This window comes from Lutzomyia longipalpis, chromosome 3 (genome assembly GCF_024334085.1).
Source record: "Lutzomyia longipalpis isolate SR_M1_2022 chromosome 3, ASM2433408v1".
Taxonomy (NCBI): Eukaryota; Metazoa; Arthropoda; class Insecta; order Diptera; family Psychodidae; genus Lutzomyia; species Lutzomyia longipalpis.
Genome location: NC_074709.1, coordinates 22,485,860 through 22,508,520, shown reverse-complemented (window position 1 = coordinate 22,508,520; position 22,661 = coordinate 22,485,860). Strand labels below are relative to the sequence as shown.

Genomic DNA, 22,661 nt, shown 5'->3' with positions numbered 1-22,661 from the left:
GGACTATGTAAATTGAGATTACTAAATCATTTTAACAGTTTTTGCATTCGAATAAGCATCTTTTAACAATTCTAACACGTGACATTTATTTTCTAACGTTTCAAGTTTATTCTAACGTTTGACATTCAATTTTTAATAATTTTATTTAATTTAAAGGTTTAATATTTTTTTTTGTAATATTTTAAGTTTATTTTATTAACGTTTGACCTTTATTTGATGTTCCTTTTATAACGTTTGATTTTTTTCTAAAAATGTTGAAAAATCCCTGCAATCCATAGGCTGCCTAGCCATGCCATTAATATAGTTCAACATGTATCCTCAACACCTCTATTGAAGCCCTCAATAGTGAATAAACTCATTTCCTTTAACAATTAAATAATTTTCACGATCTCTCTGTGTCAATCAATCTCAATTATGATGCCAATTTATTAGCCAAACAATTGATAGATACATTTATTGTTCATTCCACAATCCTCCTCATTGTCATATTATTTTTAAGACTGTTGAGAAAGTTGGTGCGAGCAGCTTGACGCAGAAGGGTTAATTTAAACTGCATTAGCACCACCAAATATGTTGCCATGAAGGATATATTGGAGGTGATGAGTTCCCGATTAATGTTTGCAAAACCATCCAAATTCATTGTTGGTGGATTCTTTGCAATGGCCACCAGGAACATCTCAACCTCACGCTGCGTATCATTGTCCACACCTGTTAAGTTAACATTCAGTAGGACATCCTGAAAATCCAAACCGACACTCTTTGTGGCTGCATGAGCTTCGTTGCAGATGATAAAGAGGAGTGTCATGCAGTAGATCATAATGACAAAGAGCCCCAACTCCTTGAAAGTCCCTCCGCGATCGATGATCTCACTCAGCGCACCATAGGTTGCAATGATGGTCGTGAAGAAGATTACAAGGCAGTAGATGCCGTACATGTTGGAATAGGCCCGACCTGGGAGTACAAAATACATCAGCAAGGAGACTACAAAGCAGCATTATTTTATCAAGTCAACCTAATTGCTGCATTTGATGGCTCAGATCTACCCAAAGATGACGATATTCAGTTAACTTCTCAGAGGGTTTCTCACTCTTGAGTGTTTCAATGAGATGCTTCGACAACTCCCTACTCGTCATCCCAAAGGCCGTGCAATTAATGTACCACAAACTACAAAACCCATTGAGCATAGCAATAATGTGATAGTATGCAAATGTGTGGCTGAATGGAAAATCTCGCTGTAGGTAGTATTGCGAAAGGATGATCACTATACTGAGGCCCCACGATACAAAGCAAAGCGCCCACGTGAGCGGGTAGAGGCTGGGAAAGAGCATTGGTGTGCCCGTTACACGAAGGTATTGCACCTGGTAGTGAGTCCACATATTCTTGAACTTTGCCACTTCGGAACCATGTCTCCATGATGCCACGGGGAGGAGAAAGTGCGGCAGAAGGATACTCATGAAAATTACATTGTAGATTACCTCATCGAAACGTTTGTCCGTTGTTGAAATGAATTTTCCAATACGTTCATGGGCAACTTAAAAAAAAAAGAAAATCTTTAATTTTCTCTCTTATTATTGAATTTCCTTCAGCTCTCAAATGATCATAAAGATCACGAAGGATGGAATAAATTTGTTTCTCTTGGAGGCGAATTCTCTAAAAATGATAAACTCCCCAGGATAATTCCTCCTGAGAAAGGAAGTTTTTCCAATTTTTCTCTCCACAAGGCTTTAGCACTTTCAAAGCAAAGTGAAAACCGGGAAAATCTTACGGGAGTTTATCACAGATTCATTCCTTTTCTTAGGTAATCAAGCTCCCGTGAAGTTTTCCTTCGGGCGGGAGTTTATCATTATCAGAAAATACATTCTCTAGTGATCCAAAGAGCTGCTTTTTTATAGAGATCATTCAAATGCCGCAACAACTCACCCCATACCACGAGCACAGTTTCAAGGCCATAGATAACATAGGCCCAGATATGTGCTTTAGAAGTCCAATGAAATGTCGTACGAGGCTTATTGCTTCCAGCTGTACTACGCATAATGGGCATAATGCCCATGATCTGGAACAGCACCAACAGACTCTTGGTGGTCTTGTAGAAGCTATCGTGATAGTCAAGAATATCGGGATCTGTTTCTCGCTCCTGTGGCCTCAAAAATGCCTGTGATGCTGATCCTTGTTCTATGCACAAAACAAAGCTACCAGAATTGTTCCCTCTTTGTGGCAAAAAACTAAGAATAGTTTAATTTTACTCACGTTCACTCAATTGTTTAATCTTCCTTGCCAAACGACGCTCATCATCAAGCAATTGCTTCTGATTGGGATTGAGAATTTTCTTCAAATTATCCTCCGGATGAATCATGTTGCTCTCGCCACCTGGGAATGACTTTCTCTCTCTACAAGAACTTTCACACGCGAAATGTTGGGCCACAGCTGACTGCATAGACCTTTTAACACCTTTTCCGTAAATGACCAAATAATAGCTTTGCCAAATAATTAATGCCATCGTCAATCTTTTATCGAGGTAAAGCGCCAGGTGGAATGAGAAAAGACCTTTTTGTTCAGTTTGTATATAAGAAATTTTCATTTTTCTTCCTTTTTATGTTGAAAAAATGTGTTAATGACTAAAGTTAATATTAATATAATAATTAGTTAATTTGACATGTCTAAAAAGCTGAGCTATTTCTCATTTATATACCATTTTCTTTTAACTAAAAAATATTGCACAGTCAATTTATCTTTCTTGTTTTCACCACTTTTTTAGCTCTTGATTAATTTTCTTTCTTCCCGGATTGTTACTTTATTATATTTATAGATATTTCTAATGTGTCTGAAAAAATTGAGAAAAATGCTATTTAATATTTCTTTTCATCCTCATTTTTTTTGCAAAAATCCTTCACTGCTTTGTGTGAAATTTTGATTATTTTTTCTTCGTTTTTCCTTTGACAAAAAATCACACGAATTTCACTCATTTCTTTTTTTTATCACAAATCATTTTTTTTTAATTTTTGTTTTAATTCAAATTTCAAAGATAAAAAATGCATAACTTGTTGTATTTTAACAAGTTTTTAGTAGAATGATTTTATTTTTGATTACGGAATAAATAAATTGCACAGAAATTGTTGGATTTTTAATTAGAAATTTCTAATATTTTTAATTTGGTGAAAGTTTGCCTTGGGTAGGTCACATTCAATCCTACTTTTCCGCATATTTTTTTATCATATTTGTCATAATAAAAGAAATATATTTTGAAATCCAATAATTATGGAAATTGACTTGTTAATGGAAAAAATGCAAATTTGGAGACACTTTTTTTTCTATAATTTATCGCCATCTTTAAGCATGATTTATTTTAAATTTTTCTTTTTATAATGGTTAATCTACGTAATATTGATTTCATCAGGCAGTTTGCAATTGTTGGATGTTTCTTCTTGTGTTGTGTTGTGTGTTTACATAGTTCTCCTTAATCATACAGTTACAGAGTATATTTTATTACGTAGAGATATTAATCAAATTGTTAAAGGTTTTCTTTATCTTTTTTTGTCCTTTTTTTAATCATTAATAAAAAGACAATAATTCTATCATCAAAAGTTCCTTCGACTTCTTTTTTTTGTATCAAAAATTTAATAATTATCGATATTCATTACTAGCAAAATTTATTTCTTTAAAATATACATCGAACTAAAGTTTATCAACTCCTAATCTTGCACAAGTTTACTTTCTATCTTAAAACTCCTTCACTAAAATACCCATTCTAAATTTAAAGGAAAACTTTCCACTTTTCATTAAGTTTTCTTTTTTATTATCTAGCCATAAATTTTTAAAGAAATGCATCATTTTTACTTTTTTCTTTTTAATCTTTCTCTCATTATTTCTTTTAAGCACCATTTTCTTTCATTGCAAGACTTACAAAAACCTTCTCCTTTTTTCCGCTGTAATTTCAAAAACATTGACTCATAAAAATACTTTTTTATAGGGTTTATAATAGCAGAATTTTGTGCTAAAAGTTTTAATTTGCATAATTAGAGTTTTCATTACTTTGAGAAAACTTTTTAAATTTTTTTATTAGCAAAAGTAGAATCGGATTTATTTTTATTTTGCATTTATTTATTTTTTTTTGTTAAAAAATTTGCCCAGGATATAACGAGAAAGTACAAAACTTCTAGCATAAATTTCTGTTCAGAGTTGATTTAGAATTTATTTAAAGGAAGAATTTTTTTTTACTAAAAATTATTCTGAAATTGAGGATTCGTAAAAGACCAATAAATAAAAAAAATTGAAAATATTGCAAAATTATTATTGAATTTCAATTTTTATTACATCTGGAATCTGCTGAAGCATTAGAATGAATTAAACGAACAATTTTAGGATTGTTTTACGAAAATTTTATTATTTAATGACGTCAATCTAACTTTTAATAATCGTTTCCCGCAGTCTTTAAAATCTCAACAAATAAGGAATAAGATCAATGCCCTTTTTAAAAGCCTTGATAAATTTTAAATTAATTTAAAGAACCCTGCATGCCTAAAAAAAATCATTTTTTTTTTAAAATGCCAAAATATGTTATCGAATCTTTTTAATTCGCTTTTGAAAAGGAAAGAAAAATCCATTTTCTTAGTTTTTCCAACAATTAGGCGATTCCGTTCTCACACCACGAACTACTTCATGAATTCATTTTACATTACATTCTCTATTTAATGTATAAAAAATCGCCAATTATTTGATTTTATAAGAAGAAAAAATTTGCTTATTTGAAAGAATTTGCAGTAAATTCTATACATACTTCTTTATTTTTCGACTAAACTATGGCCTGAATATTAAATAAAAAATATATTTCATTTTTGTATAAAAAATAAATCTAACGTATTTGCTAAATTTTCTTACTCCCAATGTTTGATGTCGATCTCTTCGTCGCATCGTTATATGGACCCCAACTTTTAATGTAGGTGTGTGTATGTACATCATTTTAATTAAAAAAAAAAGAACCTTTTGACTGTTTTAAGTAAACGCTTAGTGAACGTATACAGAATACATTAAAAAACTAAAAGAAAAAAGACCTATATGTATCTGCCTAATCTGCACTTTGTGTGTACAGCTGAAAGACAATGAGGATACTCAGGATCGTGGCAATGAAGCAGAGGAGTACAGGAAAGATCACAACAAAGCGAAGTGATCTAAAAGAATTCATAAGAAGATGATAAAATAAATGGAAATTAAAGAGATTTGTACATTACCTCCAATTTGGCGGATGTCAGAGATTTAAATCCACCTCAGCATCACCCTCGATCTGGTGCACGGAATTGGGATTGCTGGGAAAGAGGCCGCCCGCGGCCACATCAGCACCCGCCGCTCCTGGTTGGGACGTCAGAGGCATTCGCTGTTGCTGCCCACCAATCACCGATGAATCCGCAGTTCGTCGCGATTTTCCTGTCAGCCAAGAGAACACTTTTCCCATTTTCCACACATTAATCCCTTTGTGAACTCACTAACTTCGCCAAACGATAAAAGCCACCAGGAACTAATGAGAGATCAATTGCTACAGAATATTTTTGACAAGCCAATGATATTTGGTTTTTTTTTACTTTCTCTCGCTCAGAGGATTATTTCTCGGTTTTTTTTTGTTCTTTTTGAAAAGATGATCATTTGCATCAAATTACAAATTGATTCAAAATTCATTCCTTGCGTCATTTTATTTTCCTTGGAGGCATTTCTAGCAATTAATATAAAACAAAATTATAGAGAGATTGGCATTAATCTGACCACATGGGAATTATAGTTAAACATATTTTTGAAAACTTTCATAAACCGAAACGAAAAGTTATGATTTAGGCCATTCTCCCCTAATACAAAATTCATCTTTCAATTTCAATTTGTAGTTTGATGAATTTTCAGGGGGATAAACTATATTAAATGAAAAAGGAACTTATGAGGCAAAAGCAAAGAAAGTGCTAATGCTAATAATAGTTGAAAATTAATTTAACAAAAAATAAAGGAAATACAAAGAAAACTAACTGCATTAACTAAATTACCTCCTGAGAAACAGAGACAACCCTCATCGTCAGATGGAGATTTCTTGTTATCCTTCATCTCTCGAGAAATTTCATTCATACATCGCTGGTAGTAATCGTAGTCTTTGAGATACCACACAGGTGGCCAACGGTGTTCCCTCAAGTAGTCCTGATTGTCGGGATGCAGTGCCTTCAGACTCTTCGGCGACACACGGCAAATGATGTTGTAATTCACGCACAAATACGACATGCACCATTCAGCCAATTGATGGGCATTGTGTAACTAAAAGATTTTTTTTAAAATTAATCAGTTTAAGAACGTTTTTCTACCAAAGTATCTCAAGTTTTACTACCTTAACGGGCTCTAGGAGCTTCAAACAGTGCTCTACGGCATCGCTGCTCTCACTTTGTGACATTCTCGTTAGATCCTCTATTACGCGACACTCTACAAGATTCAATAGCCTAGGTAAACATAATCTATTGGCTAATTCTAATAAATTCAGACATTTATCCGCAGATATTGGAGGTATTTCGTCTGTATAGAGATAACACAGCAATTTATGGAATGTGTACTCTGTCACACCCGGAAAGACAATCTGCAAAAGGGCACAGAGCACACCATTAGAACACCTCCTAAATGCTAAATTCTACAGCATTTTGTTCCATTTATACTTTACTCACCACATTGGCATGAGCCTCCCGGAAGTCACCGTTGAGCATTGCTCTCATAACATCGCAGCGCGCAACAAGAATTGCCCGGTGAGCTTTCACGTGACCATCATCCAGTTCAAAAGTCAAATCACCAAACAAACCGCTATTCACACACATCTTTTCCAGATTTTTCCGGACACACTAATTGGGCAAGATGTCGCAAAAAAACAGAAAAATATTAATTTTCTAGTCAGACAAAACTAATTTGTATTCAATTACAGCCACGATGGATATTTTTATGCGTCTCTAATAGAATTAACATTGTTACTCTGCTAAGAATGTTGGCAAAGTTATCACTTTAAAAATCTTCTGAATGCCTTTAAAAGACACAGGAGTAATTTTTTTTAAGATGAGCATTTTTTTTTGCTAAAACTAATCTACAAGAAAAATCATTAAAAAAAACTTCTTACCTTGGAATAGTGCTGAATAGTTTCGTCATTCATGAAATTCTGATTCGTCTGAATGTTGGACAAAAGCACCGATAATTGAGGAAGTTCGAGGAATTCTGCCGCCTGTCTTATTTCCTATAAAAACAAATCGAATTTCACCAAAAAGAAATCATTAGTTGTAAGAAATTTAGAATTTAATTAGGATGTTAAAACTGCCAACATCTGCACCCACTAATATCTAATAAAAATAATTCTCAGTTAACAAGAACTTTTCTCACAACTCTAAAGAAATTGCTTGGGGGTTTTTTTTCTATGTGAAAGGGTTTGTTATTTTAGACAAATTTCCATTACCAGAAGCAATCCTATAGAAGCGGTCTGAAAAAACGTTGAAAGTGACAAAGAATTATATCGAGAACATCCCTTTTTTGGGTGATAAAAGACAAATTCTAATCAAATTCAAATCTATTGTACAAATTGGAGTTTTTTTGTGCAGAATGACCATCGAACCCAGATGAAAATTAAGGAGTATGATCTCGTAAGAGTTTCCTTACATTCTGTATGTCTTTCTCTCTCTCTCTCAATCTAATACATGTGTCTAAAAAAAAGGTATTAAAACGTGATATATGAGATGTTTGGTGATTTTCCGTTTGACTTTATTTTGTAAATAATTTGTTTTTTTTCTCTGGTGTGTGCGAGAGACAAAGGTAACAAAAAGAACGCGAGTGAAACGATGAGTTTCTGTGTCAGAGTAATCCCCCCCTCCATCCCCAGGTATTGAGTCTCATTGTAATCATTCACCTGAATATCCAGGCATTCACGATCGATGCTCCCGGAGTAGATGAATTTAAGACACTGCTGCATAGCCTGGGGTGTTATGAGTTTACTCAGGGTCACAATTGTTTGTGTTTGAGAACGCGTGCAGAGTGTGGTGAAACTGGCCATGGCAGGGGCAGATATTTCTGCCATCTGAACAACACGGATGCTCTGGAACACGGGATGATGGAGCTCACGGAAGAGATCGCTTGGTGGCTTCTTTGGTTCGTGTGTCGGAAGTGCTTGATAGCTCGAGCGGCGCTTCAACTGTTCCCACATTCTATGTAGAAAAATAATTTAAATTTATTTTCTGAAAATTTCCAATTGACACAGAAACAAACCTGAGTGGTTGAGCTGCAGCTCTGGACTGTGGATCACATCGCAGAAGGCACTCCGTGTCTTCGTTGAAGTCGGCAGTTGAATTATCACCATACGTTGAACTGACCTGAAGAAGAAAATTTGCGAATATCAACTAAAATAATTTTTTTTTTTAAAATCCAGCTTTGTGTTCCCACCATGCTGGATTCACTGCTACTCCTTGCCCCCAGATCTGTCAATTCCATCGTTAGCAACCGATTGAAAGCACACGAACCAGCCGCAAGAACGAATCGATGCACTGGAAATCTCACAGCACCCACAACAAGCACCAAGTCCGTATATCTCTGCCCATTGAGCATCGTTAGCATATCCTTTGAGTGTGTTCCCGTGATGACAGTAACCTCCGGAGGTGGTGGCTTCGGAGGTCTAAATGGTGCCTGAAGGAGCGGACGCTGCACACGCTTGAGATTCGTAATCCAAAATCTTTGCTGCCTACGTGCAATCAATGCCGCTCGAATGGCATTCTCAAACACCTCATTCACCCCGAAGTAGGTGAAGACACTCGACTCATAGTACGCCACTCCCAGATCCTTTGCAACAGCCCTCGCCTCGTCAGGCATCACGAGATCGGACTTCCTAGCCGCCCTGGAAAACATTTTATCGAGGCCAAAACTAAAATCCACATCTATTTTCATTGAGCTTTCTATAGCTTCTTTTTTGTCAGAAAAATCTGCCCCAGGTGATAACTAGCTACATTATATTTTATATTTTACTCAATATAAGGTGAATATTGATAAAATCGAGAAAAATATAAACAAACTACAAGGATTTTAAATGAGGTAATATAAAGATTAGGAAGCTTTTAAGGACGAACAATAAAAGTCTTTTTACCTGATTTTAACATATTTCCTGCGGGTGAATTTTAATTGAAAATAGGGTAAAAGATAATAATTTGTAGCAAAGACAAATAAAGCATAAAAATTTATTAATCTCTTATTTTGTTTATATCCAATTATTAACTCTATAAAATATAACAATGAAAAAAAAAACATTTTTTTCATGGTAATAGGCCAAAGTTAAAAATTATCTTCAAAATAATAAATCATTCAATTTGAAATTCAAAATGATAAGAACTAAATTAACATAATGTTTGTTAAGCAACACTAAAACCTGTTATTGCGACATAATAGCTGCCCTTTTTTTTCATCTCACACTGTCACAAATTTATTTATGTATAAATTTATAGGCTCTTTACCTCATAAATTTTATCTTAATTCTAACCCAAATTTTTTTTGAGATCACTTTATTTTTCATTCTTAGAGAATGGGAACTTTTCTTGTCTTTTTTCTTTATTTACATTTGGTTTACGGGTAAAACAACAAAAGATAAAAACTGAGAATAAATAACCAGGAAAATGGAGCAGTTTAAAAAGGAAAAACAATTTCAGTGGAAAAATATTCCATGAAACATGTAAAACTTTTGCATTTTATCCGCAATTCCCACGGTAAATTGGTTGATATTTTATCCCCCAATAAGTGATAAAGCTAAATCAATTTTTCCCATCGCAGGCACTTTAAAATTAGTTGGTGTTCCACTTCGTGGCCAACACCAAGTATTGTAATCGTCGGATTTTCCGACCACCTCAGATCGGGCTCAAACTTGGTATGAGCACGTTTCAGACAACCCACATTCCAAAAATGGTGGTGGAAAATTTTTGATCCGGCCGGCCGGCCTGCCGGTGCGCCAAACTTTCCCTTATAGCTTGAGAACGGTAACAGATAGAGACTTCCGGTTTGAAGTTTTCTATAGAAATGTGGGTGTAAAATTTCAATTTTTCGTATTTTCGAGATCCAAGATGGCCGCCGTCCGCCATTTTGAACTACTGTCAACCACTTCCCTTATAGCTAGAGGTCTGAAATTTCAGTATATTGTAGAGCTCAGTGAGACGTTTTCATCGATAATTCATACTTGAAAATCGGTCAAGCGGTTTAGCAAATATGGCGGCCTAAAGCAAAAAGTGTTTTTTCGATATATCTCGAGAACGGCTTGACCGATTTTGACCATATTGGTATCAAATGAAAGGTTTTAACAAGCCCTACAACTGTCTAGAACATTTCAAGTTCTAAAAACATCCGCAAGAGGCGCTAAAATTAAAAGCAAAAATTGCCTAACTTTAAGGGGCAATATCTCCGAATCCCCATTAGGCAAATCTTTTAAATTTTGATATGTTGTAGCCTGACTCAATATCTTTCACCAGTCCGAAAATGAAGAAAATCTATGTCGCTGTTTAGAAGATATGGCCATTTGAAAAATTCTTGAATTTGAAAAGTTCTAAGAGTCATATCTCCTGCACTGTTTGACCGATTTTGCTCATCTTAGTATCAAATTAAAGGTTTTGCAATTATCTATAACTTTCTAGAACATCAGAACCCTCTAGAACCACTTCTTCGAGACAAAAAATGCCAATAACTATTTTAGTAAAACAAAAAGCCGCCATTTTGTGTTCTAGAGATGACCTTGAAAATTATTGAAATTTATGTCAATTTATAGCCTGCTTTTATACCTTTCCAAAACTAGTCAAGAAATTTCTGTAGGTCTTATAGAACCAAAGATATGACCATTTTTATCCATCAAATTGCCGAATTTTACAAAAAAAAAATTAAAGCCTACTAATTCTGCTCACAAATAGTATTACAACGCATAAACAAACTTCTACACGTTGTGGGACACCAACTCTTATAACTGGACGCGTTATGATTGACTTTTAATTTTAAAACATTCAGTAAAAAAATAGTGAATTTATCAAAAATAAAAAATGACTCACCTAACGAAAGGACTTCGATCTCCAAAGTACGACAAGTACGTTTCATCTCTGTACATGTAGCGTAGATCATTTTTGCATCCAACAAGGATAACTGGTGTCTGAGGGCAGAATCTACGGATTTCTGGGTACCACATTGCGCGACAATTGCGCAATGAGACGGGATTTGCAATTGAGAAGCATAGGAGAACAACATCGGATCGTCCATATGCAAATCGACGATCTTTCTCATGATCCCCAAATGTATCCCAGAGTCTCAATGAGACATTCACACCATCAACAACCTCCCACGATCTTTCCAGTACCTGAAAGAGAGAGAGAACGATACGCATGTCTCGAATATAAAAGAATGTTTATAATAATGATTCGCAAACACCGTTGTTTTTGCATATTATGATTCACATTTTACATTATATACATACCGCATATTTATATACATAATAAATTCAACTACGTACATAGAAAGTGTGAGACAAAAATAACTCCGGGAAGATCAACTCTTGGTGTTTTTCATCTCTCAATTGATCGTATTCTCCTCTCTCTTTGTTTACATTCACTTTAAGTTGTTGGCAACACAAGGTAATCCAGACACATCGTGTTTACATTATAAATTAAGTTGCTAAATACTAAATTGTATATAATTGTGGGAAAATTATACAGAAAACATAAGTTTTAGCGATCACTAAGTGATGTACAAGTTGTTGATACAATAAAGTCATAAATATTGCTCAATTTTTATGAGATTCTGTACAGCACAACATGAAGGAATTATCTCTATGCGTTGTAATTTGATTCATTAGTTTTATTTCCAACTGGTTTCTTTGTGAAACAAACTTAATGAATAAATCTCTGATTCCGTTTAATTTTATAGTTTCTTTATTAATTCAATAAATGTTTTAAAAAATTTTAAAAATATGATGTCTGGAACATCTTGAATTCAATAGAATATTTTACGCATTGGCAAAAGTATTTTCCTCCGTCTTTCGTTTGTGTAAATGAACGTGATCACTCTCAGCTTCTCAGCTCAGTAGCAAAAATGTTCATATAGCAACGTTTATACTGTTACAAAAAAGCATCACATTAAAAGAAAAAAAAATACATAAAGCCTAAATACAAACATTCTGATATAAAATGTTATCAAAATATATTTATATTTTTTTCTTCTTTTGTAAGATCACAAGAAGCGTGTTTGCAAAAAAGAATGAGGAGAGTTACAGTAGGAAGAACATTTTTACGTACATTATTCGCTTCAGTATTAATGAGGAAACTTATTAGAGCGCTAGAAATTGAAGAAAAATTACCATAGAAATTATCTCAAATAGATTCCACCACGCAAAACCTATTCCGTTTGTTTTTCATCATAATTCATATTGAGTGATTATTGGTAGAATAAATTAAGTCTCTCAACCAATTATATTGTAATCTATTGAGTACGGTGAGAGGATAAAGTGAATGGAAACAGCCAATTAAACATCGCTTGGGCACAAAATGCATTTTTCTTTCCCGTCTCTATGTACAATGAACAGATAAAATCAACAAATACTTATTAACGATCATTGAATCCATAAAAATCTTTAATTTATTATACTAACTCGAACGAAATGTTCCAAGAAAACTAGGTTAATCATAAGAACTATTTAATCAACATCTCATTTTTAAATGCAATTAAATAAAATTTGTAAAACTAAAAGACATTATTATTTAGAAAATGAGAGGAAAACGAACCGTAAAGTATATTGCATGCAATGAAAAACTTTTCCCATAGCTTTTTTTATAGATTTTTTTTCATTCTCTCCAAATTGTGGCAATAAATGGAGAAAAATAATAAGTTCCAGTCATGTTAATTGTGTGTCTCTATTATAAATTGGTGAGAAGCAGAAGCAAATCAAATACCGACATTATATACATTTAATTAAATAAAAAGGGAATTCTGCAGCATCGTCATCATTTATCATCTATGCAAATTTCTTTTTATCACCACTGTGTCAAATGATTGTCTCTAAATTGTCTAAATGGGTGCTAATTTTCACCCAAAAATAGCTTGGTGACTGCAAGATTAATTTCGCCACTGTAGTTCACGGTGTTTTGACTAAAAAGGTGCGGAATAACTGCGTGTGTTCTGCGTCTAACTAAATAAGATTCTCTCTAAACAGTCGCATACCGCTATCAAACAATATTTTCAACTATATGGCATCGCAAAAGCACAGAAAAAAACTTTACGAAGAGCGCAGTCTGATTGTTAAATAAACTGCGGATAAATTGCTATGTATATAGTATTATGTTTTCCATAATGCAGCTTTCTTCATTTATTTTACTCTCTTTCTGTCACTTTCGTGAATAGAATTAGTAGGTATGTAATAAAAATATCAAACACGTTTTTCATGTTTCCCATACCCCCAATAACCCGTGAAGTAGTATTATATATTCATAAATTGACTCATGAACTCTCGCTGACTACTGAAAATTTAATAATTATTTTTCTTTTACCACGCAATTCTGCACTTTGCCGCGCACCGAACAAAAATAAACAAACCTACCCCAGAAAAATATTCTCATCTTGGCTTTTCCATTAACTTAACCACAGGGTATTGAATGGCGAACAAATTAATTTCCAATACTACATATATATATGTAACTCCTACTACCCATATTATATACAAACCAATGTATTTTCCCATGATAGTATGAGCTAGTTAAATTCCCAGTGTATTTCTATAGGGTCATTTTTCTCATACCACGAGTTTGTGGTACTTTTTTTTTCTGCTTCCTGTCTGGCGCTTCCATTTACACACCAGAGACTCTACCATTGGGTGCACTTCATGCCATAAATAGCTGATGTAGTCTCACTTTCCGATGCATTAAAGTTTAGTCTCCCATTTGTTCATCCTCCACACAGTCTCTTCTGTATCGCCCCTCCTTTCCCGAGGGAGATTCCCAACTTGCTTCTTGGCGAGAAAGTTTCCAAACACATCGACGGTTTCATAAGATGTTGTCGTAGAGATTTTATTTAAGTTTATAAATTGAGGGACAATTTTTTATATCGATCATCAGCTTTTATATAAAAATTAACGGATTGAACGAAATAAACGTTAAATTTTAACTCTGATAGGTCCTAAAATCTGAACAACACGAAAACTATTAGGAAGAACAATTTTCTTAAGAATAAACGTTTCATAAAATCAAGAAAGATATAGGATTAACTTTTAGGTCGGCTAATTTACTAAATTAGTGTGTAAAATAAGGACTTAAGGAATTCAAATTCCGTGGTTGCCAACTACCGTCTCACGACTTTTCTAACATCTTAAACCATAAATTTTAATCTCATTAAAAATCCATCTTTCTATTCTTTTGTCTATAGAAATTATTTTATCATTTTTGAATTTATTCGCTATGATTACTTTTAATTTTAATATTCGCATAGTTTAGTTAGTTTTCAAACAATGTTTTAAACAAAAATATTTAATTTTACAGATCCAACGGTTAGTGATTGAACTACCAAAAAGGTGGATGAAGGGAGAAAAGCCCCTTCCGGCTCCAGACTGCTTTTATCTATGTTCTTCATATACCCTTAAGTCAAGAGAGAGAGTATGAGGAGTTGAGAGTGCATTGTATGACTAGCGCAAGCTTCATTTCTTCCCGGGACGTTGCAATTGTGCTCTATTGATACTCACATCCTTGTAGATTCTGTACTGGTCAATGGCCCACACTGTTGGCACATGCGTCGATAGCAATTGCGAAAGTGAAACGTGTTTGTTGCACGCTCTGGCACAAATCAGGCGCGTCTTCCCGACCGCCGTGTCTCCAACGAGGACACATTTCACCAGCTCCTGGTGTGGCTGTTCGTTGTCCATTCTGCCATTCCCGGTGAGAGTATCTGAAGAGATAAAAGAACAACTTAAAGGATGTATAATATGAGGAGAACAGCTTTTTATTTATTACAGAGCCAGTCAACAAGCATTTTCAGTTCATAAAATACATCATAATTGCTTGAGGTTAATGCAATTACATGGATTGTAATTTATGTGCGGGCATTCAGGGACAAATGGTAAAAGATCCGTAATTCAAGAGAAAGACCACAACCGCAAATGAAATGAATAAGAGTATGGTTGGTATACCAAATGGCACCGACCGTCAATGAACTTCCTCGCATTAACCCCATCTATATATATAGTACATAAAGGGAAGGCAGCATCCAATTGATTCTCTGATCCACCACCAAAGAAAGAAGCTCGATGGTTTTAATTGACTTGAGCAACATACAATGAACATGTAATAAATAAGCCATGTGCCAGTGGTTGGCAAATTAATTGATCTCCCTCAATTGAATCTTCCCACCTGTTTTTTTTTCATATCTAACTCAAGGAAAATTAAATTGTCTACTCAATTTGAGTAATTGAAGCCATTGTAGCCAATTGAAATTCAATCAATCAATTTAGAACCACTTAAAATATCAATAATTTCTCCATCTCCACATAACTTGCGCGCTCTTGTTAATAATTTGCTCACAGCTCATTGAAAATATACACTACGACCAATGACCAATTAAGTACTTCAGCCCCCATAGTGATACATATAAGTATTACACATATATGTATGTTCTTCGCATATTTTCCATCCAACACGTAGGCCCCTGTAAGTGCTGATATAAGCGCAGCTACCATACAACAATTTTATTGCTATTAATTTAATTGTATGTACAATGACAAAATGAGATTGCGCGTGAAAAGTCTTAAATTTCATCGCGAGAAATCATCATTACACACCTCCAATCTACCGTAAAAATGCTCCATTCTACGTGCAAAATAGCTAATTGACCATTTCACATTTCTGCAAAAATTTGCAATAATTCGCATTCCAAAAAAAGAAAAACAACCCGGAAGTGAAACTCACATGATTGAATAATTTTTTTCGGTGAAATGCAGAAAAAAGCGCTACAACAAAATCAATAAAATGAAAATAGGTTAACCACAAGAAATGCATTTTAATTCCAACTATAAATGTAGTACCCAAATAACATTCAGGTGTAAAACTCTCTTGCAGCTTAGAATTAAATTTGTTTAAAATAAGATTCATTATTGATAATGTATTCAGTCTACATCGTCTACATAGTTTATTAGTTTTAGAGTTTTTCAGTTTTAGTTTAGAGGAAAGAACAAAAGGTTTTGTAGTACCTAGTAGAAGAACATTATTAACTCTATTCATCAGACTATGCTATGTTCGAATGAGAAAGTTGAATCATTTTCACTTTGTGAGAAAAAAAATCAAAATGTTAATATCTTCTTTGACATTTTACTATAAAATTCACATGTATATACAGCAAGACACATCATGTACAGAACATTTCATTTGCAAAATGCCACGCTGTGGGATTCCTGGAGTAGAAAAATCAGCAGAGGGGAACTAAAAACACTTCCTCGTGTTTTTTTTTATTTCTTATAGCGAACAAAATGTTTTAAATGTCTGTACCATCCACGTGATAAAAGCACGCGCTCTATTTTTCTAGCACATTTGCACAATATTATTACTTATTATGGCCAGACACATAACAAGTCTCACCTTCTTGTGAGCCAGAAGAAGAGTGGGATGGTTCAGTGGCGCCTGCTGACTCTTTGCACCACACATCTCACTTAAATCGTACACCCCCCAACTCTTCAACCCCTTCTCAGCCGTTTAAGCCATTTCCATTCTTTTCAGAATTTCCATATTTCTATTTACTCTTCTCTATTATTTGCCACGTTCTTATTTTTCTCAGATGATAATGAGAATATTTATATATAAAAAAATACAAATTCTGTCTTCTTGTATTATAACTTGTGCATTTATAAATACGAAAAGCTGATACGGCATCAACAAAATGTTAAATATTTGATTATGTCTCTTTATTATGCATCTCAAAATAACTTAATGTTCAATCAAATAAAGGTGGTACGTAAATTGGCGTCATATGTTTCCACATTCATTCACTTACAACGGAAGAAGTGATCATGTGACACAAATATAATTTTCCACATGATGAATCAAATGTAAATATTTGACATAATATAAGTTCTTTTTTCTTTTACATATTCCAAAAATAGAGAAAATCTTGTTGAATGAGAAGAAAAATATGTATAAACCATAAAAATTGATGAAAAAAGTCTATTTTATCACCAAAATATCCTTCAACAGAATACTTCCCGTTGCGATTTCACAAACACTTTATGTACTGAATCACTCGAGATTACTCTATCAGGTAACTTGAGATTTTTAATGGCGATCTTTTGATGTTCATCGTCGAATACCACGATTTTATAGACCGTCTGGTCCGTCTCGGTAATTTCGACAACGAGACACTTTTTTACAAACATTTTTTTAATAATTAAATAGTTCGTTAAGTTTAGTAATTGTTCAAAAAAAAGTTTAAGTATAACGAGATCATTAAAAAAAAGTTTTTTTTGTTGGAATACAGTCAGAGCTTTAGGCTCTCATGATTATTAACTTCGGTTCAAGTACAGGCGCTGTTTTTTTTTTAACTTTAATTTCTTTAAATTAGAATTCAAACTTATCTTCAATACATTCTATGAAATTAAAAAAAACAGACTCTAGTGCGTCTGTTAATGTCTTTATATCCCTCGCAGAGTCGAAGCGAAAACAACAGAAACGATTCCCTGATCGTAAAAACGCGCAGAAAATCACGTGATATTTTTTGCGCCGATTCTTTAATGAAATCGAAAGTTATCTATGTATGTATTTTGTCTAAAATGTCTAATCTGAAAATGAATGATCGTGACCTCTGTAGATATGAGGCAGATACGTGTGCGAGTATCGATATTTGTTTTGCCAATTCTTGTGTACAACTATGAATACATATAGCTAAAATTTATTTTAATTTATTCATCTGCAGTCTTCTTGTCTACACGTGCCCGTTTCGATTCTCGCGTTCCGGAATTCCATTCGTATAAAAATACTTAAGTTATCTCATCTCCCTTAAATTTAACATAAAAGCTGCCATTATGTATTGACGAAAGTTAAATTTAGCACTGCATCGCTTATTCTTTTTATTTGCCCAATGAAATCAACAGACGTTTCAAGCACATTTCCCATTCCTCTTATCTATATTTTTCTATAAATTTTGTTTTTACGCATTAACTTTGAGAATATCAAATGAGATTTCTCAGTGAGCCTTATCATTGATGCGAATTCTTTTCTTTTATCAAAATATTTTTTCAAATTTAAACCAATTCAAATAAGCAAAAATATGGAAGAAAAATGCTAAAGTTCAGCATCAATAAAGTTCTGCTTATCTCACTTTTTATAATACAAACTCCCTCTTGGCTATTTTTTTAAGAGTTCATAAAACAATACAAAAAATAGTGATATGATAACGTTTCTTAGGTAACAAGAAAGTAATATAGCGGTAATAGAATAAAATTTTCTTTGCTAAAGTGTGGAACTCTCCAGTAGAGGTAGTATGTACTTCTCGAATGTTGATAAAAAAGACAAATCAACAATGTCGAATAAAAGAGAATCAAAAAATAGATAAAAGCAACACAAACATCTATATTTAGCTTCCACGGTTTGTGTTGAAATTCTTCAGGTTTTTGTGCTTCTTTTTTTGTTATTTTTAAGTTTTTTACTTTCGGTCTGTCTTGTAAACAAAAGAGTTTTATGTATTCTCACTTTGAGAGAAATCTGAAATTGGCGGTATTGCAATATCATCAGATGATTCATGTCGGTTAGATCTTAAACTATCGAGATCTAACTAAAATAATCGACATTTGACTAGAATGAATTTGTGGGAGCGGAGAAAACCTACATAGTTGGAAGACAGAAAATCATATGAGGGGGTTTCAAACCTTTTTACATTGAAAAAAAATATATTTTTGTATTATCTAAAAAAAAAGTTGAAAAAAAATAAAGAAAGCATTTAGTTCTCTTTGACCGGTTCTAAGTTTCTTAGATCAAGCGGAATCTGGACTGAAACTAATTTTAAAAGCCTAATATAACTTTAAAAAACCTAGACTTAAGTTAGTCAACATTCAAGTCTGATTTAAGATTTAAGTCTGAGCAAAAAAACCTTGACTTTGAAAATATAAACCTCATTTAAAAAAAAAACTTAAACCTGATTCAAAAATTCTTAGAACTGATTGAAAAAACTAAAGCCGAACTATTAATGAGGATTCTGGGTTCGTCTCATAAAATCGAACTATCATCTGATCAGTAAAAAAAATCATTAAAAAAAAACAATTAAAATTCTCTAAAGAGTCACATGATATGCATAACCCGTTTTAGCCTGGAGTTCAACTAAAAATATATACGATAAAATTGTATGAATCATATTTATAGAATATCCGTGAAGATGAAAAAGTATTATGGGAATTGAAATCACGCAGAAAGCATGGCATGAGAAAAAAATCTCTGTCCCCCTCATTCTCTCTTGTTAATCTCCACAGATTCGTACAAGTCTAGCAATTTTCGGACATTTCTGGTTCAATGTGGATTATTTTATATTGGTTCATTTTACGTTCCGCGTGCAAAAAAAATGCTGTACACTTGGTGAAGAAAAATATGCGATGTTTTTTTTTCTTAAAGAGAAGTCACTTAAAAATTCCAATCTCTTTTGGATGGAGCTTTCGGACTTTTCACTTTATAGTTGGGTTCCCTGGCCTCGTATGTTGTTTGTACGCTACACTTTGCCATGCCTCCACACACATTACCCTGGCAGGTGACGTCAATGAGCCAGCCCCCCTTTGAGCCTCCTCACGTTTCAGACAACAATGAACCCCGCATAAATTTGGATTCTCCCATCCAAGTCTGCCCTTTTTCACCACAATAGTTGCACTTTTTCTTAACCATTCGCCACCGCAGTGCACTCATTGCACAAAGTCTTTGTCCATTCTGGGAGGTTTGTTTACAGACGAAAGACGTTTTTCTCTTTTCAGTCACAGTCTCGTGTCAATGCCGTCCACATTTCATTAAGAAAACAAGGGACAAGTCTTTTCGATTTATATTAATCTTTTCTTAAGTATGGACTGTGATGTGATAAATTCATCATTTATCAATGTTGAATGTTCAATAATTTTGCAAGTTCTTTTAGATTTTATTAAAATTCTTTAAAATTTCAGCGCTGATCCTTTCATTTAATCATCAATTCTTTACATCTGGTTTTAATTTATTAGAGAATAAATAAATCGAATAAATCAAAGGTCCGATTTAGAGATTTAGGTACATATTGGTTTCCCTAGTTCTTGTACATTTCGAATTAGATACTGTATAATGTTCGAAATCAACCCCAAAACCATCGGAGCTGCTAAAACGAGAAAATAAAATAATAAAGCTTAGTCATGACTAAAGTCCTTTATCGTGTTTATCCTTAATTAAGTTCACTGAATGAGAGGCTTAAGCTTTTACTAAAATATTGCGTCAAGTCATCAGGTAAATGTTATAGGCAGCTTGAAAGGGATTTATCTTTAATTCCACCTTATCTCCCATTGCTTTCCTCTTCTGTTCTCTTTGAGCAACAAAAATTCTTTCATCAACATCGGGTCTCTGGCACTGCGGGGGCGACTGTGTAAATTGCATTTCCGCATGAGTTCAAGGCATTCGCTGTACGTACATATTCCATTTAATATAGTATCAGACGCTGGGCCCATGCGAGTATTTTTTTGCAATAAATCGCATTTCTTCTCTATTGATTGACATTGAATTTTTTTGGAGCAGAAAAAAATGTATTTTCCCTAGAAATTCATCGCCCCAGAAATAGTTTTTCAAAGCATCGATTTCCTTCCAAAACAACCCACAAAAATTTTCCTATTTTCGGGGGGAGCGAGTCAGGTGGCGGTGTGATGGAGTTAATTTTGGACATTTTTGATGATTTGTTGAAATATTAAATAAATAATTGTACCTCATGCAGTTTAGAGAGATGGTGATTCCACGATAAAATCCATTCAATCGTGATATTGCGGAGAAAAACACCAAAACACTTTTTTCACACACACTGTATGTTTTCCTTTCGTCACACAAAATAAATTATTCTAAAGCGAAGCACTTTGTTGGGGATGTGGGAGACGAATAAAAGATGGCAAGAAAGAAAGTAAATAGTAGTATTTCACTTGTCTCAACTCTACCAGGGACCCCCAATCAATTGAGAATGCTCAGCTCCATCGATCACGGAGACAATGCACGGGAAATTGCAGGAAATCCGTATGTGTGGGGCACCGCGACGTCCTGGTCAAAAACTCTCCGCGAATTTTCACAATGTGCCATATAATTACTCCCTTTAACTGCGATTTCTTCAATTAATTGTCCAGGGATTGTTGGTGTAAATAGAGGAATATTATTATGTGAAAATCAATGGAAAAAATAGATACACCTTCTTGCGAGAGAAACGAACAATCTTTCCACGAAATAACTTGAACACACACTGACGGCCCGCGGATAACAACAATAAAAAAAAGAAGAAGAACACACAACTGACACCTTGAGTGCGCACGAAGAATGAGACAGCAATATGTAACATGCGAGTGAGATAATAGACCTTTTTGAATGGCAACGGTTCTCGTGAAATGTAATGAATTAAATTTATAGTTTCCGATTGAAAAATTGGAAAAATTTTAAGCCTCTCTGCATTTTGGCGCCAAAATTCAACACGTTCTTTGAGGAAATAAAAAAGTGCAATTTAATTAATATTTATTTTATTAAAAATTTCTAATTTGAATTCAACTCTATATATTTATTTTCTGAGTACATACATTACTTACATTTTGGGTTGATTTCCACGTTAATCCATGATAATGATGATGAAAAGTTTCCTCAGAACTGCAAAGAAAAGAAAAAAAAAAACAAATGTACTGGTAACACTGGTAAGCTGACCAAGCTTACGAGAGCTGTGTTTCTTTCAGTGTACCAATTTTGTGAGAGCAAACTAGAACGCAAATAAATTTAAATATGCGCAAATTCGGGAAAAGAAGAAAAGTTATCCCCTAAGAAATGTTTTGAAGGCAATATCTCGCGAACGGTTTAAGTTGTACGTTAATTTTATAAATCATTCGTCCTCTACGAGTAACATGAATATATGTATTTTAATAAAAATCATTTTTTTTTAATTTTTGAAATTTATATATTTTCTTATACATAGTTTTAAAACTAATCAATAATTTATACAAATCACTAAAAAATCATTAACAATTTTTAGAGGAATACGTGTCAAACAGAAGTCTGAATCATAATCCTCCCCCCTTTCCGCGTCTGCCGCCCTAAGCGCCCAGATTCTACCAACGGGGAGGTGCGGACGAGGAGTTGGATAGGAGAGGCTATTTGAGACGCATCCTATCCCTTTGAGAATCCAAAAAAATCTGAAAAGATAGAAATATTATTCTGAATAGACATTATTAAATTAATTTATATTTACCTGTTGTATTGGTTCACCTCGGTATGCTCGACCCCCCCTCCAACTCTCTAATTCCACGTGATGGATAGTTCTTTTTTTATTTATTTTTATTTTTTTTTAATTCACACACACATAACTTATTATCATTAAAAAATTAAATTAAAATTTAACTTTTTTTAAATTAAATTAAATTAAATTTTTTAATTAAATAAAAATTTAACTTTTTTTATATTTTTTTATTT

General features: G+C 33.6%; 2 protein-coding genes across 4 annotated transcripts; both read right to left on the bottom strand.

The window, feature by feature from the left end:
• Positions 1-408: 408 nt before the first annotated feature.
• Positions 409-2,578, bottom strand: LOC129792744 (gustatory and odorant receptor 22). The gene is made up of 4 exons (XM_055832088.1): positions 2,248-2,578; positions 1,921-2,172; positions 1,013-1,531; positions 409-951 (listed from the first exon to the last, which is right to left on the bottom strand). The coding sequence occupies exons 1-4, from the start codon at positions 2,576-2,578 to the stop codon at positions 461-463; spliced, it is 1,593 nt and encodes a 530-aa protein (XP_055688063.1). The 3' UTR covers positions 409-460.
• LOC129792743 (rho-related BTB domain-containing protein 2) lies at positions 2,546-21,475 on the bottom strand. Of its 3 annotated transcripts, none has more exons than XR_008750839.1 (12): positions 20,935-21,475; positions 14,723-14,925; positions 11,055-11,356; positions 8,428-8,875; positions 8,254-8,357; positions 7,898-8,192; positions 7,121-7,234; positions 6,681-6,851; positions 6,353-6,595; positions 6,021-6,282; positions 5,226-5,509; positions 2,546-5,165 (listed from the first exon to the last, which is right to left on the bottom strand). XR_008750839.1 is itself a non-coding variant. In XM_055832086.1 (12 exons), the coding sequence occupies exons 2-11, from the start codon at positions 14,900-14,902 to the stop codon at positions 5,243-5,245; spliced, it is 2,313 nt and encodes a 770-aa protein (XP_055688061.1). In that variant the 5' UTR covers positions 14,903-14,925; positions 20,935-21,475; the 3' UTR covers positions 2,546-5,165; positions 5,226-5,242. The 3 variants fall into 3 exon arrangements, 2 of the variants coding, with proteins under 2 accessions (XP_055688061.1, XP_055688062.1); XM_055832086.1 differs by having other exon boundaries at positions 5,226-5,436; XM_055832087.1 differs by having other exon boundaries at positions 5,226-5,418; positions 20,935-21,459.
• Positions 21,476-22,661: the final 1,186 nt, after the last annotated feature.

Excerpts from the sequence above, each read along its gene's own strand:
- LOC129792744 (XM_055832088.1), bottom strand. The coding sequence starts at position 2,578 with ATGAAAATTTCTTATATACAAACTGAACAAAAAGGTCTTTTCTCATTC. Across the intron at positions 2,173-2,247 it reads GATTAAACAATTGAGTGAAC|AACAAGGATCAGCATCACAG; the intron begins GTGAGTAAAATT and ends TTTTGTGCATAG. Across the intron at positions 1,532-1,920 it reads AACTGTGCTCGTGGTATGGG|TTGCCCATGAACGTATTGGA; the intron begins GTGAGTTGTTGC and ends TTTTTTTTTAAG.
- LOC129792743 (XM_055832086.1), bottom strand. The coding sequence starts at position 14,902 with ATGGACAACGAACAGCCACACCAGGAGCTGGTGAAATGTGTCCTCGTT. Across the intron at positions 8,876-11,054 it reads GATCGAAGTCCTTTCGTTAG|GGCGGCTAGGAAGTCCGATC; the intron begins GTGAGTCATTTT and ends AATGTTTTCCAG. Across the intron at positions 5,437-6,020 it reads TTGTCTCTGTTTCTCAGGAG|TGTTCTCTTGGCTGACAGGA; the intron begins GTAATTTAGTTA and ends AAATGGGAAAAG.